The following is a 17,776-nucleotide window of genomic DNA, read 5'->3' on the forward strand; positions in this document are numbered from 1 at the left end:
CCCATCTGCGCGCAATTGTTCCTGACCATCAACAATTATTCACCCATCCGTTGATTCTTTGACGCACTCCGAAAAGACACACGATTTTCACCATGCCCGAACAGCCTAAAGACTCTATGCTGCAATCGCTGAGGAATTGGGGAGGTACGTCTATCCTGTCACTTCCTGATTCACCTCGTCGCACGTGCCTCACATGGTCTTGTATAACTATCGAGGCAAGGTCACTAACTCAATCGTTTTTGTACAGAGAATTCCGTACCGCCAACACTCCTCGCCACCCTAATCACCGCCCAACATGCTCGTCCATTCCAGTTCTTCCCTATGACGTTTACACCCGTCTTGCTCTTCTCCTCCTACCTGAACTTGAGCAACTACAAGACCGATGCTGCTGGCATCACAGCTGCATGGAGTGGACTGTATGCATTACTCGCTATGCGGAGAAGTCAGGTATGTATCAACCGTTCCTCCAGTTCGACGGAAACTTCGTCGGCCTGGATTCAAAGTGGCAAAATCCAACCAAACACAGGGCATCAAGAATAAGTTCACCGCCCGCGGCATCGTAAGAGGCGGCTCCCTCGCCCTCTGCGCGATCAACGTAGCAGGCTGCGGTCTAGCCTACACATTCGGCAAGCGAGAAAAGGAAGAGAAGAAAGCATAGAGCTCGACAAACGCCGTCACATGTAACATTATGTATCCCTAAGAATGTAATCTCTAAAACTAGTCACTTCGATCTTGCAATGAGATCTAGCAGGCGCAACCCATCTCAAAAGACGCCATCGCTATGCTGAACAATCGACATCTTGTGCGAGATACCTTATCAATCCCACGCATCACCCCAGCCTTCCTCTTCTTCATCAGCTTTTGGCTCTTCTTTCTTGACCTCTTTCTTGGGCGCTACGATGACTTTTCTCGTCGTTCCTGTCGTGCTCGACCTGATTCCTACCGCCGGTCTGACTGTCTTTGCTGCTGGCGTAGCTGATTTGGTGAGACCCTTTGGAAGAGCGTTCTTCGTGGGCTTCTTCGCGTTCGATTGAGCTGCCAACCATCCCGCGAAGTCAGGCTCACCCTTGTCATCGTATGACGTTGTGGATGCTGGCTTTGATACAGCAGGCATAGCCCATGGGTCCTCCTCATCCTGTGGTTTGTCCTCTTCATCAGCAAAGCCGCCCCAGTCGTTGTTGAAGTCTTCTGCCTCATCGTCGAAGGCCGCTGCTGGGTCCGGCGATTTGATAGTAGGAATTGATGCGGTACTCTTCGCGCTATGGAGAGTCATTCCGGGTTTTGATGCTACAGGAACTGGTGGTTTGCTGGTTGCTGTGGTAGCCGGCGGTACAGAGGACGATCTTTGGTCCGCTGCTCCATTGGTTGCCGAGTTGGCCTGCATCTCGCCGCTTGTAGATGCTAACTTGTTCGTGAAACTTGAGATAGCCCAGCCGGCCCACGAGGTATCGTTTGCAGGTGTTCCGATCCGTGGGGTAGGTCCCCCGCCAGCAGCAAGACCTGGTGATGGTAGTACGGTATCCGGCATCGTGGCAGCGAACTTGCGAATCCGTGCAATATAAATGTCAACACTTTTCTGTGCTTGGTCACGAATGAGCTTCTCCTTGTCTACCAATGAAGGACACATGATGGGAAGGAGCTTGGTCGCACAGTCATCTTCCGTGAAGAGATCGGCTGTTGCGGCCAGTGCAAGAAGGGCGGCATTTCGAGCGTGCACGAACGGATCACGTAGCGAGCGGGAGAAAGCGGCTGCGAGGACTTTGGCTCGGCTCTGTCAATATGTTAGTGTCTGTTCTGTATGTCAAATATATCAAGGCGTACGCTAGCTCCCAAGTTCCGCGCAATCTTTCCTAGACAGATTGTAGTGTTGGTTCGAATGCCGGGCTGTTCATCGTTCGCCGTCTTTGCTAGATGGCGAAGAAGCTCGCCATTCACTGTTCTGTCTGATAACTTGGGTACCACAGTGAGAATAGCTTTCACTGTCTGTTCTCTCACTACTGGTGCGATGTCTGAGAAGCCAGTCACCTGGTGATGTTAGTATTTCGTTCAAGAAATTGAATTGGCGCTTACCATCTGCGGGAATATCTTGTCGTTCACAAGCTTCTGAGGTAGATGATCAATCATGAGCGGCAAGTTGTCTAACAAGCAGACCCGTATCCCTCGATCTGGGTTTGCAAAAAGCCGCACAACGACCGGTGTGATCTGAGTTTCGTACTCGTCATCTGAAAGCTTCTGTCCTATTTGCATGACAGTACTGAATACTTTGGCACCTCCGCCTCCAAACTCGACAGACTTCAGTAGTTCAGGAAGTACCTTCATCTTGAAGAAGTCCGCTGGGAAGTCGTCCGCGACCGCATCGAGCTTCCTATGATCGGTCAGCATACTTGTCAGAGATAACTTCTGGAATCACCTACCCGAGTAGCTCGTTCCGCTCGTCCTCAGCTTTCAGTCCCAGATTTTCAATGTCGTCTGTGACCTGAATCAACGGTGTCTGGAAGAAGCCTCCTATCCGCTTTCCCTGATCCAGAAATTGGCCCACGCTCATACGTGACTTTGGGTTTGGGTTGAGGAGGCGTTTGTATGACTGGTGCATGCTTGGGGGGATGCTCTTCATTTGCCCTAGCTGGTCGCTACTGTTGTAGCTGCCGTTGAAGACCTCGAAGATAAGGATACCATAGTTGTATGCATCTACGGCGTGTGTCGGGTTCTGCTTAACGACCTCCCACCCTCCTTTCGAAACCTCGGGAGCCATGTACCGTCCCGCATCCGGTATGAGACCGCCATACGTCGGTATTACGGAATCGTCCTCCTTCACAGAGCTCAGCGCATCGAAGCCGCCAAGTTTCCACTCGCCGCTTTCGCTGAAGAATATGGATGCCGGGCGGATGCAGCCGTGTATCGACGCAGCATCAGCATTCACGAACTTGAGCGTCTTCGCGATGTTGTGTAGCCCCCATTTCGTAGTCTCTTCTGTCAGACTCTTCCTCTTGACATGCCAGCTGAGTGGGCTTAGTCGTTCGGTCGCGATGTAGATATATGTCTCCGTCTCTACCGTGTCCAAGACCTTCACTACTCCTGGATGGCGCAGGGTTCGTAGTTTGCGGAGCGCATTGCGAGCGAGGGGTAGTCGCGATTTGTTGGCGGTTATGTCGAAGGAGAATATGCTACATTTCGAGCCGTCTTCCTAGCAGGCGTACGTTAGCAAGTGTTTGCGCACAGGCAGACCTCCGGGCCATACTCGCTTTGTGCCGTTGTGCAGTGTCCAGATGGAGTCGTTCAAATCGACCCGATCCCCAAATGTGTAACCAAACGCAGGGCCTTGCGATATCGCAGACGCGACCGCTGATTTAAGAAAGTTCATAGCAGCGGCTTGGAACAATGCACTGCTGTAAATTTGGTAAGTCTGTACAGCAAGCACACGCAGATGCACGTAGAGGCCAGATGCGCCTGCCCCACCGGATCATCGGCACGTGATAGCGCGATCAACGCTCGAGGCACAGCCCTTGCTTCTTTTCGTCCTCAACACCGGACGACACAACAATCGGTGCACTTTCGCCTTTACTTGCAGCCTCGCATTGTTCTCCCACTCATACGCATGAGAAAGCACAAACTCCGCATGGCCGCTCGCAGGCTTTTCTCCCCTCGTCTTCTCCCGTATGTCGCGCGGAAGCGGCACCTTGTCCTAGACGCGTCTCTCTGGACTAAGCCTACTCTATTCCGAGTCGGGTCAGCGGACTGAACCATACAGCCAGTAAGTACTCATGCACCGACACCTGACGCGGATCCTTTCTCGCATGATGACCATTGGTAAAAGGTTAGATCGCTGAGAACACTGAGATGGTTTGCCTTTGCGCCTGCTGCGTGGCCTGGTATGTCGTAGACTTTACTGTTTGCGCGTGCTTGCCCGTTGAAGAAACAAAGCGGAAGCCTCCAGTGCAGCGAAATGCTGCCATGCAACAAACAAACTGAAGAGAACGGATCCACATCGTTCATTGTCGCTTGACTTTTCCAACGATAATCCAAAAGTACACGCTAACATTCATGTACTATTATAGGTACTAGCTTCTCCCTCCAACAGTCCAAATGGAAAATCATGAGAGCGAACAACAGGCCCCTTCTGCACCTTGTCTCAAGCTACCACATCATGATCGACCTGGCATTGTCAACAAGGAAGTCTCCGAAAAGTCTCCTCTGGTAAGCCAAAGTCATGTACAGCCGCGCCGAAAAGGTGTGATATCACCGCCTCCGCTGAAGCGCCAACGTACAACGTCCGACAAGCCTAGCTCGATGATTCGAAAGGCAGGTCTTCAGACCGACCCCAGCGCGATTACACACAGGTATGGGTTAAACTTGAGGAATACATGGCCATACTGACGAGTACTCTAGCTTCAATGGACGCATTGGGGCCACCTCGACTGCGCAAAGCAACCAGAAACCGGAAATCATGTCGGTCTCGATATCGTTTCCAGCACCATCTGCTCCTCAGCGACAAGACAATCGGAACACCCGCGATGTTTCGGGGCGGTGCCATGTATCACATCCAAGAAAGCCTTTGAGCTCCACCTCGCTGCCCAAAGCTACCTGTCTCATCTGTGATAAATCTAGTGCCACGAGCTATAACCCGATAGTTGCATGTTCGGGATGCTTTAGATCATACCATGACAGCTGTCGAAAGCCTCCGCTCGCCCCAGGCATTAATCCGTGAGGCAATCATACCTTCATGATAAATCAAAGCTAAAAAAGACAGGCAACAGTGGCAATGCTCAGCATGCTTGAGTGACACAGGAACACGTAAACCTTCTAGTGTGTCTTTAGCACCGGCTCCCGCTAGTCACTCTGTCGTGAGAGAATTGTTGAAACCAAGATTCGCCCACCGAGCTCCAAATGCCGTGCCATCAGATCGTGTCCCAGATCGTGTCCCAGAGGCCATGCCGGGAAAGCGTTTGGAGCCTGAGATCGCTTTGACCAGTCCGAGTGCTGCTGCATCTGTCAACCTCAATAAACCCAAGGATGTTCTGTTCCCCTCCGAATCACTTGAGCCGAAGCTGCTTGAGCGCACAGAGGTTCCAAACACCCCATCACAACGCTCGAGTCAATTTGACAGTTCGATACCTGAGAAGCCGTCAGACCATCTCCCCAACGCCCGTGTCTCCCAGCAAAACAGCTCCGCGCAAGGTGACGGGGATATATCGGCCCTTGATGAATCGAGTCATACCCAAAAGCGGACTCCTTCAACAGCTCTTTGCTCGACTTGTCGAAAGCAGACCGGATTAGTCAAGCCTGGAGAAGAAGGGGCTCAATGGTATGTGCGATCGAGTTCCACTTCAGACAAGTCTAATCAATGCATAGTTCTGGTTGTCGCACAAGATTACGTATTGCAGAAATGGGGAGACAAGAGATACCTGAAACTCCAAATGTCGACACCGCTAGTCGTAATGAATCATTCTTACCCACGACCTTGTCGAATTCGATCACTCACTCATCAGCTCCAATACTCGACGACCATGAAGTGGGGACGGTTCCGTCGATGCATGTTTCGCCCGTGTCAGAGGCCGAGCCTGGTTCGATAACGGCCAATGCAAGCTCTTTGTCCTGGTTCGACCCTGACCGGGCAAAAATCCGGCTGAGAATGAAGAAGCCTCGTGATGATGATCTGCCTGGCGTATCTACCGCAGATAAACGAGCTCTAGATGCCTTGGTTACGTCACAAATCACTTCCCTTGAGCAGAGGCCGTCAGTGCTGGGAGAAGATGAATCTCCGAAGTCAGCCTCCACTCTTCCGGGGTTCGTCGAAGTGGTTACACACATTTTGCCGAAGCACCTTGCTACAAAAAGTCTGCCAGACCGAGCTGCCGCAGTAGTGACCAAAGAAGAAGAGTCAGCGGTTCCAAAGTCGGATGAAAAGGTTGAAAGTGGTCCCTTGCCGGATCCTAACATCTCTGACAGCTCGCCCGGGGCATATAAAGGTCCATCTAGACCAACGGAACGTCACACAAACCGCGAGTTGGCCAGGATAGCATTGGTGTGTGCAAAAGGCACAGGTATGACCGCACTGCAGATGATTGACTGGCTGGCTTTGCGATTCTCCTATCTAAAAAAGGGCCAAGGCGCCTGGGAGAAAAGTCTCAAGTCGGTTCTCTCCCTCAAACCAGAGTTCCATGGCGTGAAGCCTCCTGGACGGCCACATGAGTCACGGGTTGTGTACAACTTCACCAGCACAGCCAGTAGGGCGAAATACGAAAAAGAGTACCACGATTACCTTCCTCTGGCTTCAGTACCGGGACCCCAAAACAGTCATCAGAGGGCCAGAAAGGGTGTTCCACAGCGCGCCGTAGCGGACAATGTCACGCAGCACGAGGAAGTCCAGGATGAACAACCAACTCTGACCAGAAGGACCATGACCAAAGCTATCAAGAGTGCACCAAGTCGCCGGAATGCTATAACTCACGATTCTCTACCGACACCGTTAATCGAGGAGGTCACTACAGATGCTGAACCAGGGTTCAACCCATTCGAGCGTGCTACTGTCTCACGTCTGACAAGGGCGCCTTTCGACGATCTGGAAGCCCAACGCGGAACGGACTTCCGTAGTGCATATTCGCCTAACACAGCATCCTCAATTGATTTCATGACTCCGGAAGAGAAGGCTACAAAGATTGCAGAAATCAAAGCGAGGCCATCACGGAAGCAATTCTTTGGAGCGAACTGGCGTCTGGCACATGTGCGAAGATTTGGGCGGGAGGATATCCATGATGAAAGCGATGGAGCATGGAAATCCCACAACACAACAGAGAGATCGATAGCGGATCGCAACTCTGCTATGAACGATCGTGACGTGAACCAGTCTTTGTTACAGGTCTTCAATCTTCCGGCCAATACTCGCCCTTTCAGTGACGGCAATGAGCTTGTTTTTCGAGATGCCACATTGGTAAGTGACACCGCGTCCGGTCTTCCAGGGTGATAGAGCAGTGAATTGACGATCTTGATAGGTTCATGGTCGACTGCCCCGGTCGCGGCAGGCATATCGAGTGGGCAAAGTGTTTGGGGGCGAGCTCACTATTAACTGAACCATCGGTTCTCTGGCGCACTGCATAGTTGTTTGCCGCATTATACCCTATCGTTCTTGGACCGCAATATGATGATTTTTCCTTACCCATTGATTGGGCATGTGTGACGCATACATCCGCTGTGGTGAAGAAATGTCCAGTGTCCGGCCCTCTACAAGACTCTAGAAGCCGATCACGGTTTGATCAAGGACGAGCATGTGGAGCGCACTTCGAACAAACTTCCTTTGCTGACAGACCCTCGCTTGGCGCCCTATGTACCCGCCAGTCTCGCGCCTTCCATCTCCACTACAAGCACCCCAAAACAACGACTTCGATACTGTGGCGCCTCACATTGGACAGGCGGGCTGCTAACGATTGAAGGCCCGCTTATGTCTTGCCGCCCGCGGTCGTGCAGCCCATGGCGTGCGGATGTTTCTAGCTCTGAAACACGGCCCTTGCGGCTACGCGAGCGCGTTTCAAGGCCTCCACACCAATCATTACGCGACTGCCAGACCTCGCCCATACCGCGCCTCATCGGCTGGATGCCACAACCCCACGTTGACCCTGTACGATGCCTTGCAACAATTTCGCAGCCGAGTCTGCTCGCTGCGAAATGATTGACTGGGCCGCCATCTCGCAGTGCCGTTCCCGCCGAGTCTAGCGGGAAGCGTTTCACATGGGCCGGTAGTACGGGCGCGACTACGGTCGCTGGAGTCATTTGGGCCACTCGAAGGTGAGGCGACGAGCCTTCCCAGCGCGATGGTCGATATTGGATTCTATTGTAAGGTTCGCGACTATGGGCAGGTCAGGCTAGCGGCGAATTATGTCCTGAGGCTCTCCTCCTTCACCTTGGGTTCTTGCTTCTCCATTTTACTTCAGTCTTCACGTCTCTATTGTTCGTTATTGTTCCTATTGTTGAAGGCGTGCTGCCTTGACGGCGTGGGACACTCCCTTTTACCTTTATCTTCATAAACTTAACTTGTTCAATCTATACGCTCTCTCTCTTCTTTACCCCTACGCTCGACGCGACTGCTGGACAGACCAATTGTATCTCTCTACGAACTTGGACGATTCAGCATCCTACGACTTTCTATTTCTCTCTACACGAACGAAATGGCGCTTCTCTCAGCCGAACACCTGGCTGGCCCGGGCTACATTATCCTCAACGTTTTGCGTGGTCTGAATATCATTGCTCTCTCTTCCGTGGTCGCCAGCAGCGTGGTCATGCTGGTGAAGACCTTTATCATTTCCAAGGTACGTCAAGTAACCCACTCTCGAGGTTTGCAAAAGCTCACAATCAATAGTTCTTCTTCTTCGATGCCACGAGCCATGTTATCACGGCAATCGCTGGGCTCTTCTTCATCGTCTCAGAATGCTCGCTATTCCGCAACTTCTACGCCCGCAACTGGCCACTCCTGAGCCCTTCGCATGGCTTCGTCACCTTAGGCTGCGCAATGATGATAGTCGGGCTCAACATGCTCGGTAACATGAACAAGGAGGCCACAAGCCAAGAGTCGCTCACCCTACCTTTCTGGCGCCTACTCGTTGCCTCTGGCATCCTAGCCATCGTCATCGGCTTCTTCAACATCATCGCAAGCTTCGTCTTCCGCGACAAGTCTCGCCGAATCACAGCCCGCATGGTCCGCTCTCGAGGAGCGATGACACTGCACGAGGACGCCGAGACGCAATCCCAATACGACCCCAAGCATAAAGCCTTCACCATAACCACCCACCACACAGGCAGCACCTCTTCCCGCAGCAACTTCAACAACAGCCCACCGCCCATGCGCACAGGCACCCCACCCGTCGACTGTGGCTCCCCGCAAGTCCCCTCTCCCACCAAGGAAGACCCAAACCGTCTTTCCCAATTCGACTTCAGCCCACTCCGCGCCTTCCGCAACGCGCGCCAATCCTTCCTCCCCTCCTACCACAGCCAGTCACCAGCTAAACCTAGCTTCTTCTCGCACCGCCCCTCCAGCTCCATCTACTCACGCACCACGTCGGGCGAGCCTGCCAGGAAGAAGTTCTGGCAGCGCCAGCGCGAGGAGCAGGAGGAGGAGACTGCGCGCATGCCGGAGATTAGCTATCCGTTGAATGTGAATCCACAGTTTGCTCATCTTGTTAAGCCGAATTTGGCGCATCATCCTAGTGTTAGGAGGCCCGAGGCGGATTATGAGAAGTTCTAGACGGGTTTGGATGAGGTGTGGGTGAGGGGAGATGTTGGCGGAGATGGGAGTACGATTACTATGATACCACTTTCTTTTCTTCTTTTCCTTAAGTTGTTACACCAGCATACTGCTACACGGCATTGGCGTTTGGCACATCGAGACTACGATCGTTGACGCTCCAGAGAGACACCTATCTGTCGAGCGAGCTATCCTTCATTGGAGGCGCTACTTTCTTTTATGGGGTTCTTACTAGTATATACTCCTCTCTTAGCAATATATAGTATAGCCGTTTCATGACTTTGGTTCTCATTGCATCTTAGTGATGTGTGATGCGCACATATATTTACATATGGTACACAGCGATGGAGTTCGCTGACCTTTCTTGCTTTGGTGCTTTGCGAAGGTTGCTTGCCAACAGCCAGAACGTGTCGAGCTGTCAGCCTTCGCATCCAGCAACCCCCAATAATCCACACACTCTGGACATCAGATCTGTTCCTCTCCCCATGACAGCCACGATATCCCACCACCCATCTCTTCCTCTACTCCTCCACAGCAATCGCCTGAAACGGATCAATAGCATTCCCCTGCGGATCATAAAGCTCCAACCTCGTCCCATCCTCGAGCGTCAAACTATACTCCTTGGTATAATACAGTCCACCCCTTCCCCTTCTCCTACAAGTCAACCTAACCTCGCCCGCCCTCTTGGTCCCCTTGACCCAAAAGCTGATCTCGATGCGCCCATGCAACTGGTTGATTTCGCCCTTGATCCAAGGATATTTACTCGCAAAGTAGATCTCGTCGCCGAGCTGCTCTCGCACGAGCGGGTTTGTGCGTAAAGCATAGAGGGTTGCGGTTACGACGGAGGATTCTTGCTTTTGGTAGTTGAAGAAGGCGAAGAGGCAGGCGGTCATGGCGAGGATGAATATCGGCATGGTTTTTAGGATTTGCGGGGATATTAGGGGTGGGACTCTGGGAGGGGTTGTTAGTGGGCCGTTGCGAGAAGGGAGTGGTAGATGGAGGGTTTCTGGGTTTGGGGTGTTCCTGTGGAAGGGTGGACGTACGGTGGTAATGCGCGGTTTGGCCGGCGCTCAAGCAGTATCTCGCCATCCTTGGGTGGGGGAATGAGGTTCTCGGGTGACCAGACGCTGGTTGGTGTTTTCCAGGGTACGACAGGTTTTATGTCGCTTTGCGGTGGTGTTGTTGATGCGCGGCGGAAGGGTGCGATGCGGCGGAGACACTGGTAATTCGCTTGCGGTCGCGCGCGAAGTAGCGCTGGAGAGAGCCGTGGGGGAGGCATTGTGTTGTGGTGGAATCCCAATTCGGTGGGTTTGGAGATGGGTGTATGAGATCAGTCGGTTTGGTGGTCATGATGTTTGCATGGTTTGCATCTTTGCGCTAGTGGGGCACAGTCCGGCTGGACTTGCTCCTTGTCGACTTCGTCTCCATCACCACTTTCATCAACCCAACGGTATAGCAATGACATAACATGTGCACTACGAACCGCTTCAAAATGATAATGACCATGTCCGAGTGCTAAAAGTGGACCCATCTCTCGGCCAAATCGAATGGCTATAGAGTGCTAGACGATATGCTTCCTTCCGGTATAAATTCAGTTGAGATTGACACAATATCATGCGAAATCCAGCGTGTTGCTTCAATCACTATTTGACTCTTTTTGTTCCTTCTAGGGTGGCTACTAGGGAGACGGCCTCCCAGATTGACGCTGTTTACATTTCTCTATGTCTCATCCTTTCCTACTATAGTCACCATGTCAAAGCTTCTTAAATGTTTCATCTGTTATCTCATCGATATCTCCATTCGCTCTATCCGTGACAGCTCTGTGTCGTCTCGCTTCGCAATGAAGCCCATTATTAGGTTGTACTCGAGAAGTAAAGTTCTGAAAGCTATTTACAGCGTTAGAAGTTATACCTGTATTGATGTCAAAAACAGCGGAAACCTTGGAGACGCTTGACAGCTGCCAATGGCTTAATCAACAACGAAGTTCTCTGAAGCCTATAGCCAGTTGTACCCGGCGGTGTGGGCGTCGCTGCTCTTTGTTGTAGCCAGTCACATGGGAGCGCGTCGCTAGCGGCAATGCCAAGCGTTGCTCTTTCTATCTACATTGTTTGCACGCGTTCCGATTTTCAAGCTGCGACTCTGTCAGACACAATCGTCGCATCAGCAAATTACTCACGATGCCAGAACTCACTGCCCGCAAACGACCGGCAGTATCCCTGGTTCAAGACCAGGACATTGTGCTCACGATCGAAGCTGGATTGGTGAGCGACCTTCGCCTGCATGCAATATGATAGCTGACCTTCTGTACAGTCTGACCTGATCATCACCATCATCGGTGCCGTTGATGAGGATGGCGTCAAACACGTCACAGACCTGCTCGTCAGTTTGAATATCTGCACGAAGTCACCTTACCTGAAGGCTGTCCTCGAAGCTAACGAGGATAAGACAGAGATTACTTTTGGTGGCGACGCCAAATCAGACTACGACGGCGAGAATAAGGAGGGCACCCTCATCTGGCTCGCCCATCTCCATGAGCTACCCGAACAGCGACTGGAAGAGTTGGGTCTCTTCAAGGTCTCGCTCGTGGGAGTCCGGCATGCGATATCACTGTGGGACACCCATCAAGAAGGCAAGATCAAGGAGACTTTGGGGTCTTGGTTCAACAAGTGGTACGAAAAGAACATGGCCAAAATCGATCTAACTGTCCCGACTGCTCGAGCCCTCGCATACCCATGCTACATCTTCGATCATGCTGTTGGCTATGCACGTGTTACCATGTACCTCGCCTATGAGCACGTTGGACATGTCAAGGAGCGCCCGCCGAAGGGTTCCAAGGGTCCCAAGCATCTCCACATCAACGAGCGCATGTTTGTCGGTAAGTCTCTTCCTTTCTTTTCTACCTATCTACACGTGTGTACCAGAAAACCCCGAATGTCAATATTGATCAACAGGTCCTCTGAACCATACTCGCGGAGGTCTCCGTAACTCTCTCCACAAGTCACTCTACTCCCGCGTCGGTAGAATTCTCCGTTCCGAGACTTCGCTATGTTCTTGCTGGGACGACGAGTATGAGAAACACAACCAGTCTGTTGGAGGCCGCTGGGATACAAAGTGCCGCATCGAGCATGGTCACCCTACCTGGTATATATCCTGGCTCGGTCGACCGGACCTCCGTGAGAAGATTCTCCGATGTCCTGACGGCTATCGGGCGCCCGAAGAGGATTGAAGGTCTTGGGATGGGCGGATGTAGTTGTCAGCGTGTTTATACATCAAGCGTTCATCCAATATCTCGTGGATGTTACTCACAAGCACGCTTAGTGGGGTCATGCGAGTTGACGGGAGTAGGATTAAGCAGATTTGACCTGACAAGGGCTGAGTTTATAGGGTAGCCACATATAGCTGTTGATCACGATTAAAATACACAGCTTTGAACACATGGATTAAGCTCAGAGTGATGAAGTTGGAACTTTATGGGATTCATTAAGTGCTAAACGCTCAGAACATCGGGTATCTCCATGCCTATCGTACACGCGTCATACGCTCGTCGTCATGCTAACAATAAAGGAAATGCTTTCATGGCCTCCAGGAGAGAGGCTTAGTGCACACGGCGGGCGTTACGACCATCAGTACCGTGCATGCGGCGAGTGCCAGCAGCCTACATGTTGTCAGCGAAGCACATCTCATCTCAAATGACAATTGCTTACCTTGAGACCTGGCCTGCGAGTCAAAGAACCCCGTAGCTTCATCATCATTCCGCTGACCTTGTCACCCATAGTAGCATGGCGCTTGTGGTGGTGGACTGGAGCCGCAGTAGTAGCGTGACCATGGCGACCGCCAGTTGTGCGAGTTGTCCTGGTAGTCGTGGTGGTGGTAACAGTAGTTGCGGGTGCGCGCTTGGTGTGTGTCTTGCGTCCACCTAGCAGGCGGGTCTTGAGGGACGGGCGAGCACGTGTAGTGCGTGTCGCAGTAGTGCGGGGAGCGGCGCGGCGGGCGAGAGGCATGGTTGCTGAAGTTTTGTTTGGTGATTTTGGGTTGATTGAGGTAGAAGTAGGGTTGAGTTGGAGAGTTGGAAGCTCTTAGGATTGATAGCTTATAATATATCGAATGGTGTTGTGATGTGAATACACAAAGCGTACTATAACCTCCCATCTTATACCACACGCTCCCCAAACCCAGTCCACGCAATCTCGTTCCCTCCAAGTCCCTGAAATCAAGTTCTACCGTGCCCAGCGCCCTGCATCTGGCTGCGATCGTCTATCTCACGTCATGCAGGGACCCGTCCAAGCTTGTGCCCTGGTACATGAGTCGTGGCGCATGACGTGCCTTGACAGCTTCTTACCTTGTCACAACGGCCTTGGTGTGGCTTATTCCATGGGAAGAGCGAGTTACGATGGCCGTTGGTGCTAGGGTCTTGGGATCGGAGTGGTCGGGCGAGGCTGGATGCGGTCATAGCGCAGCACGGCTGGACCCTGATTTTAGGGCAGGGCGTACGTCATACCTCTGAATAGCCTCATGAGCGTCATCGCTGGATGATGAAGATTGCGAATACGGCACCGAGGGGTTGGATGAGATGGCAGTTCGGTGATAATACGGAATTGAAGTTGTCAACACAACGTTCCGAGCATGATGAAGTCTGGGAAAGTGTTGAAGGCCTGATCGACTCGATGACGTCGCGACCGATGAGCTTGGTGGGGTTGCTTCAGAAAGTGCCCCGACTGCATTTCTCGTAAGTAATCCGAGCTGCGTTCTCAATTTCGTCTCAGCTGAGGATTCTTATATCCTACATGCTTCAGATAGTGCACACGCCGATCCTAAGGCCGTGCGAAAGAGCACGTCAAAGCTACGGGTAAGGCTGAGGCGACGTTGGCCGTTCCCACCAGTTCGTGCCAGCGTCGATACATCGACCGATGGCATTCTATCGTCGATGGACATTCCAACAGTCCCATCATTCAGTGATGATCCGCCTAACTCTTACCACACCAGGCTCCACTCTTGCACATGAGCGTGCCGTGACAGCCTTGTGATGTCACAAGAAATCATGAACGTCAATAAAAGTTCCTCTTTGAACCGCGCTGGCCTCGACAATTACACCAACTTCACCTCGAGTTAAACAACTGCACTCAATTTCTCTTCTTTAGATTCTCCTTACTGATCCCGAGATACCCACAAATAACCACACAACATGTCGTCCAACAAGGGACAATTCGAGCAGGGTATGCACGCACAATAGCGTCCAAATACTTTCTTGTACTGACTCAGTATCACAGGCTTCCAGCCCGATGTTCAGCACCAACAGGCCCCCGGTCTCGAGTCCAAGCTGGACCCCCTGCCCAAGGTTGACGAGCTCCCAACACCCGAGGGAGGAGCAGAGAAGTACAAGGCGGCCGGCAAGCTCAAGGGCAAGCGCGCCATCATCACCGGTGGAGACTCCGGCATTGGCCGCTCAATCGCCGTTCTCTTCGCCATGGAGGGCGCCGACAGCTTCATCGCGTACCTGCCCGAGGAAGAGAAGGACGCACAAGATACCAAGAAGATGGTTGAGGAGAAGGGACAGAAGTGCTACACCCTGGCCGTCAACCTGAAGGAGAGGGCAAACTGCCAAAAGGTCATTGACGAGGCTGTTAAGCAGATGGGTGGCATTGATATCCTTGTCAACAACCACGCTTACCAGATGATGATCAACGACATCCATGACCTTTCTGAGTACGTATTCCGTTCCTCTTTTAATCCAAGGAAGATACTAACGACACGCAGGGAACAATGGCTCCACACCTTCGACACAAACATCCACCCCTTCTTCTACCTCTCCAAGTACGCCCTTCCCCACATGAAGCGCGGCGCTACCATCATCAACAACGCCTCCATCAACGCCTATGTCGGCCGCCCCGACCTCCTCGACTACACCTCGACCAAGGGCGCCATCGTCGCTTTCACTCGCGGTCTCTCAAACCAGTATGTCGGACGGGGTATTCGTGTCAACGCCGTTGCACCTGGTCCTGTTTGGACGCCTCTCATTCCTGCTACCATGAACGACGAGGCTATCAAGCAATTCACTGCGCCGATTGGCAGGCCCTCGCAGCCTAGCGAGATTGCTACTTGCTTTGTCTTCTTGGCCAGCAATGATAGCAGCTCGATTAGTGGGCAGACCATTCACGCCAACGGTGGTACTATCGTCAACGGTTAAGTGGGGATTATGCTTTAGGACTGTTTCCCTGACGCCGTTGTGGATCATGCACTTTACGAGTTTACGAACGTGTAATATAGTCAAACGAATAATTCAGAATGCCAATAACCCTCATTCTCATATTGTGATACATGGAATGTTGGCTGCGATCTTTACATTCTGCTTTGATGTCATGCTTGTCATGCTACTGGATTTTAACCCATTACCCAACTCCACTTCCACTCAAGGTAAAATATACTCATTGAAATCATCTCACTAACACATTTACTATGGTATCTGACCCTACGCAAAACCATCCCATCGCAGCAGCCCATGATTAAACCACGCGTTCAAGAGTGATTCGCAGGCCCATCCTGCCTCGGAGTAGGCCCCTCCTTCATCTTCTTCATAATATTACTCAACTTCCCACCTGTACCACTCCTCCCCTCAATATGAGATCCAGACACCGGCGGCCCTTGATACGCCGTCTTGCCCGGTACCGCTGAGGGCCCTGAGCTCGACGGAGGAGGTGGTGCAGCCCCGATTGTAGGCCCTTGTGGCTGAGGGTGTGACACCGATGTGTGGTTCCCCATGTGTTGTGGTTGTGGTTGTTGCTGCTGCTGCTGCTGCTGTTGAGCGGCATATTGGCGGGCGCGTGCGGCTTCGATTTCCGAACGGCCTTTGTCGATGACGGCTTGGTTTTTTGCGTGCGCGGCGGGGTTGCGGCGGTCGAATGTGTCGTTGAAGGTTCCGCGGAGGGTTTCTCCTGCGCCCTGTCGAACAATATTAGTATGTTTTCGCATGGAGAGTGGTGATATGTGAAGTACTTACATGAATACCCGCTGCTGCCGCTTTGAGGTTCGCCATCGTGCTCTGCTTGTTCAGATCGTGACCAGCGCGGTATGGGACTGGGCGGTTCGGATCGTTGACGTTGTTGGTGTTGATGCCGGACTGTAGGCTAGGGGGTATACTGGATGGCTGCTGGTTGGGCATTGGCGGCATGCCGGACTGCTGCTGTTGGTATGCAGGCATCTGAGGGATGCTCGATCGCCGCTGCTGTTGCTGTTGTCCTGGAACGGGAGGTACAGGTGGAATGCCATCCTGGTGTTGCTGAGAGTCCATCCGCTGGTGGTCTGGATGCATGCCGTTCCCAGGCACCTGGCGTGGAACTCCTTGGGGTGGTGCTCTCGCAGGGTAGGAGAAGTTCGCACGATTCGGGCTGCTTGGTGAGACCGGGCTGACAATTTCCTCCATTGGGTTCGGCCTCTGAACCCCGGGCGATACTGAGTCCAGCTCTACCCTATGCCGTATGTTGTTCTTCGCTGGTATGGGTGGAGACGAAGGACCGTCGGTGTTGGAGACTTGTGGAGAGAGTCTGTTGCCTGGCTGGTTGTTGCTCATAGGCACTGGCGGGGTGATGTTTTGAGGTATAGCAGACTGGGCTGAAAGACCAGGTCCTTGATGGTAGTGGTTGTCTGGCTGAGGAGGAGCCGGCTGTGGTGGGCTGGGACCAGAAGTGTGTACGCTTTGTTCAGACGGAGCAACGCTGTCGCGGGGCTGTTCTACAGTAGTAGAGCCACCCGGACCGGTTGTAGTGGTCGTCGTTGTTGTGGTCGTCGTTGTGACGGTGACGATGTTGCCTGAACCGGCATCGCGATATGTCTCTCTACCCACATCCTCATGGCTCGAGCGACTTTGAAGCGTTTGTTGTGTTTGCGTAGGAGGCGCTAGGGTATTTTGATGTTGCCCGTTTGGCGGCGTAGTGTGAGCAGGAGGTGCTTGGTTGTTCGTGGGCGGATGGTGATACTGTTCACCGGAGATTGGTCGCGTTTGGTTCCTGAAGCTCGGATCTGCGCTGCTGCGCTCGCTACTGTAATACGCCGAATCGGCATCCCTGCGAGCCTTTTCCTTTTCTTCTTCCTTGTGAGCGTGATTCAAATTGTCTTTCGACGTCTTCTCTTTGGAAGAGAATGGATTGGACATGCGCCATTTCGATCGCTTCTCCTTCTCAGCCGACGTCATGTTCTCGGAGCCTGACATAGGTTGTGAGGAATTGGCTGCAGGTTGACCGCTTAAGCCACCGGTCATTTGCTCAAGCTCTTGTCTTTCGCGACTCTTTCGCTTTTGAAGTTTGGCAGGCTGTCGGAAACCGTCATCCATTGCCAGCAGCACACCCAAATTCGGTCGAAGGGTGGAACCGGTTTACGATGAGCACGCGGAGGAACGGGTCTAAGGAACGGTGGTCGAAGCTTCTAACCCTGGAATAAGAAAATACTGTAGGTATATCAAACAGTATGTGAGTGTATACAAGATGCGTCAATCTCAGTAGCGGGGAAGCCTTTGTATCGAGGACGAAACCCGAAGCAAGGCCTCTCTGCCCG

The 17,776-nt window shown here is 52.4% G+C and overlaps 9 protein-coding genes across 9 annotated transcripts; 5 read left to right on the forward strand and 4 right to left on the reverse strand.

Annotated features, from left to right (window-relative positions):
- Positions 1-92: 92 nt before the first annotated feature.
- On the forward strand, positions 93-658 carry BKA58DRAFT_437262 (uncharacterized protein; the record flags this gene model as incomplete). The annotated part of the gene is made up of 3 exons (XM_046173474.1): positions 93-144; positions 248-447; positions 527-658. The coding sequence occupies 3 exons, from the start codon at positions 93-95 to the stop codon at positions 656-658; spliced, it is 384 nt and encodes a 127-aa protein (XP_046027253.1).
- A 32-nt stretch (positions 659-690) lies between these two features.
- BKA58DRAFT_118415 (armadillo-type protein) lies at positions 691-3,405 on the reverse strand. The gene is made up of 5 exons (XM_046164098.1): positions 3,239-3,405; positions 2,415-3,184; positions 2,071-2,365; positions 1,822-2,025; positions 691-1,771 (listed from the first exon to the last, which is right to left on the reverse strand). The coding sequence occupies exons 1-5, from the start codon at positions 3,359-3,361 to the stop codon at positions 818-820; spliced, it is 2,346 nt and encodes a 781-aa protein (XP_046027254.1). The 5' UTR covers positions 3,362-3,405; the 3' UTR covers positions 691-817.
- Positions 3,406-3,749: 344 nt separating this feature from the next.
- Positions 3,750-7,156, forward strand: BKA58DRAFT_379530 (uncharacterized protein). The gene is made up of 5 exons (XM_046169817.1): positions 3,750-4,337; positions 4,387-4,701; positions 4,748-5,302; positions 5,350-6,928; positions 6,990-7,156. Exons 1-5 carry the CDS (start codon positions 4,084-4,086, stop codon positions 7,065-7,067), a joined length of 2,781 nt encoding a protein of 926 aa, XP_046027255.1. The 5' UTR covers positions 3,750-4,083; the 3' UTR covers positions 7,068-7,156.
- Positions 7,157-7,962: 806 nt separating this feature from the next.
- On the forward strand, positions 7,963-9,388 carry BKA58DRAFT_118465 (uncharacterized protein). Its single transcript, XM_046164099.1, has 2 exons — positions 7,963-8,300; positions 8,351-9,388. Exons 1-2 carry the CDS (start codon positions 8,160-8,162, stop codon positions 9,230-9,232), a joined length of 1,023 nt encoding a protein of 340 aa, XP_046027256.1. The 5' UTR covers positions 7,963-8,159; the 3' UTR covers positions 9,233-9,388.
- A 365-nt stretch (positions 9,389-9,753) lies between these two features.
- On the reverse strand, positions 9,754-10,511 carry BKA58DRAFT_437266 (cytochrome oxidase complex assembly protein 1-domain-containing protein; the record flags this gene model as incomplete). Its single annotated transcript, XM_046173475.1, has 2 exons — positions 9,754-10,183; positions 10,276-10,511. The coding sequence occupies 2 exons, from the start codon at positions 10,509-10,511 to the stop codon at positions 9,754-9,756; spliced, it is 666 nt and encodes a 221-aa protein (XP_046027257.1).
- A 787-nt stretch (positions 10,512-11,298) lies between these two features.
- Positions 11,299-12,607, forward strand: BKA58DRAFT_118536 (uncharacterized protein). Its single transcript, XM_046164102.1, has 2 exons — positions 11,299-11,493; positions 11,543-12,607. The coding sequence occupies exons 1-2, from the start codon at positions 11,410-11,412 to the stop codon at positions 12,215-12,217; spliced, it is 759 nt and encodes a 252-aa protein (XP_046027258.1). The 5' UTR covers positions 11,299-11,409; the 3' UTR covers positions 12,218-12,607.
- A 220-nt stretch (positions 12,608-12,827) lies between these two features.
- Positions 12,828-13,233, reverse strand: BKA58DRAFT_399507 (uncharacterized protein; the record flags this gene model as incomplete). The annotated part of the gene is made up of 2 exons (XM_046171549.1): positions 12,828-12,887; positions 12,937-13,233. The coding sequence occupies 2 exons, from the start codon at positions 13,231-13,233 to the stop codon at positions 12,828-12,830; spliced, it is 357 nt and encodes a 118-aa protein (XP_046027259.1).
- A 988-nt stretch (positions 13,234-14,221) lies between these two features.
- On the forward strand, positions 14,222-15,581 carry BKA58DRAFT_118611 (3-oxoacyl-reductase). The gene is made up of 3 exons (XM_046164104.1): positions 14,222-14,445; positions 14,500-14,935; positions 14,987-15,581. The coding sequence occupies exons 1-3, from the start codon at positions 14,415-14,417 to the stop codon at positions 15,414-15,416; spliced, it is 897 nt and encodes a 298-aa protein (XP_046027260.1). The 5' UTR covers positions 14,222-14,414; the 3' UTR covers positions 15,417-15,581.
- Positions 15,495-17,745, reverse strand: BKA58DRAFT_356635 (uncharacterized protein). The gene is made up of 2 exons (XM_046168663.1): positions 16,227-17,745; positions 15,495-16,168 (listed from the first exon to the last, which is right to left on the reverse strand). Exons 1-2 carry the CDS (start codon positions 17,553-17,555, stop codon positions 15,746-15,748), a joined length of 1,752 nt encoding a protein of 583 aa, XP_046027261.1. The 5' UTR covers positions 17,556-17,745; the 3' UTR covers positions 15,495-15,745.
- Positions 17,746-17,776: the final 31 nt, after the last annotated feature.

The sequence above is a fragment of the Alternaria rosae genome (genome assembly GCF_020736505.1).
Source record: "Alternaria rosae strain MPI-PUGE-AT-0040 chromosome Unknown BKA58scaffold_3, whole genome shotgun sequence".
Taxonomy (NCBI): domain Eukaryota; kingdom Fungi; phylum Ascomycota; class Dothideomycetes; order Pleosporales; family Pleosporaceae; genus Alternaria; species Alternaria rosae.

Coding starts and splice junctions, on each gene's coding strand:
- BKA58DRAFT_118415 (XM_046164098.1), bottom strand. CDS start 3,361: ATGAACTTTCTTAAATCAGCGGTCGCGTCTGCGATATCGCAAGGCCCT. Junction 3,185..3,238: donor TGCACAACGGCACAAAGCGA/GTATGGCCCGGA, acceptor TACGCCTGCTAG/GAAGACGGCTCGAAATGTAG. Junction 2,026..2,070: donor ACAAGATATTCCCGCAGATG/GTAAGCGCCAAT, acceptor TAACATCACCAG/GTGACTGGCTTCTCAGACAT.
- BKA58DRAFT_379530 (XM_046169817.1), top strand. CDS start 4,084: ATGGAAAATCATGAGAGCGAACAACAGGCCCCTTCTGCACCTTGTCTC. Junction 4,338..4,386: donor CCCAGCGCGATTACACACAG/GTATGGGTTAAA, acceptor CGAGTACTCTAG/CTTCAATGGACGCATTGGGG. Junction 5,303..5,349: donor GGAGAAGAAGGGGCTCAATG/GTATGTGCGATC, acceptor ATCAATGCATAG/TTCTGGTTGTCGCACAAGAT.
- BKA58DRAFT_118465 (XM_046164099.1), top strand. CDS start 8,160: ATGGCGCTTCTCTCAGCCGAACACCTGGCTGGCCCGGGCTACATTATC. Junction 8,301..8,350: donor AGACCTTTATCATTTCCAAG/GTACGTCAAGTA, acceptor CACAATCAATAG/TTCTTCTTCTTCGATGCCAC.
- BKA58DRAFT_118536 (XM_046164102.1), top strand. CDS start 11,410: ATGCCAGAACTCACTGCCCGCAAACGACCGGCAGTATCCCTGGTTCAA. Junction 11,494..11,542: donor TCACGATCGAAGCTGGATTG/GTGAGCGACCTT, acceptor CCTTCTGTACAG/TCTGACCTGATCATCACCAT.
- BKA58DRAFT_118611 (XM_046164104.1), top strand. CDS start 14,415: ATGTCGTCCAACAAGGGACAATTCGAGCAGG. Junction 14,446..14,499: donor CAAGGGACAATTCGAGCAGG/GTATGCACGCAC, acceptor TCAGTATCACAG/GCTTCCAGCCCGATGTTCAG. Junction 14,936..14,986: donor GACATCCATGACCTTTCTGA/GTACGTATTCCG, acceptor AACGACACGCAG/GGAACAATGGCTCCACACCT.
- BKA58DRAFT_356635 (XM_046168663.1), bottom strand. CDS start 17,555: ATGGATGACGGTTTCCGACAGCCTGCCAAACTTCAAAAGCGAAAGAGT. Junction 16,169..16,226: donor CGGCAGCAGCGGGTATTCAT/GTAAGTACTTCA, acceptor ATTGTTCGACAG/GGCGCAGGAGAAACCCTCCG.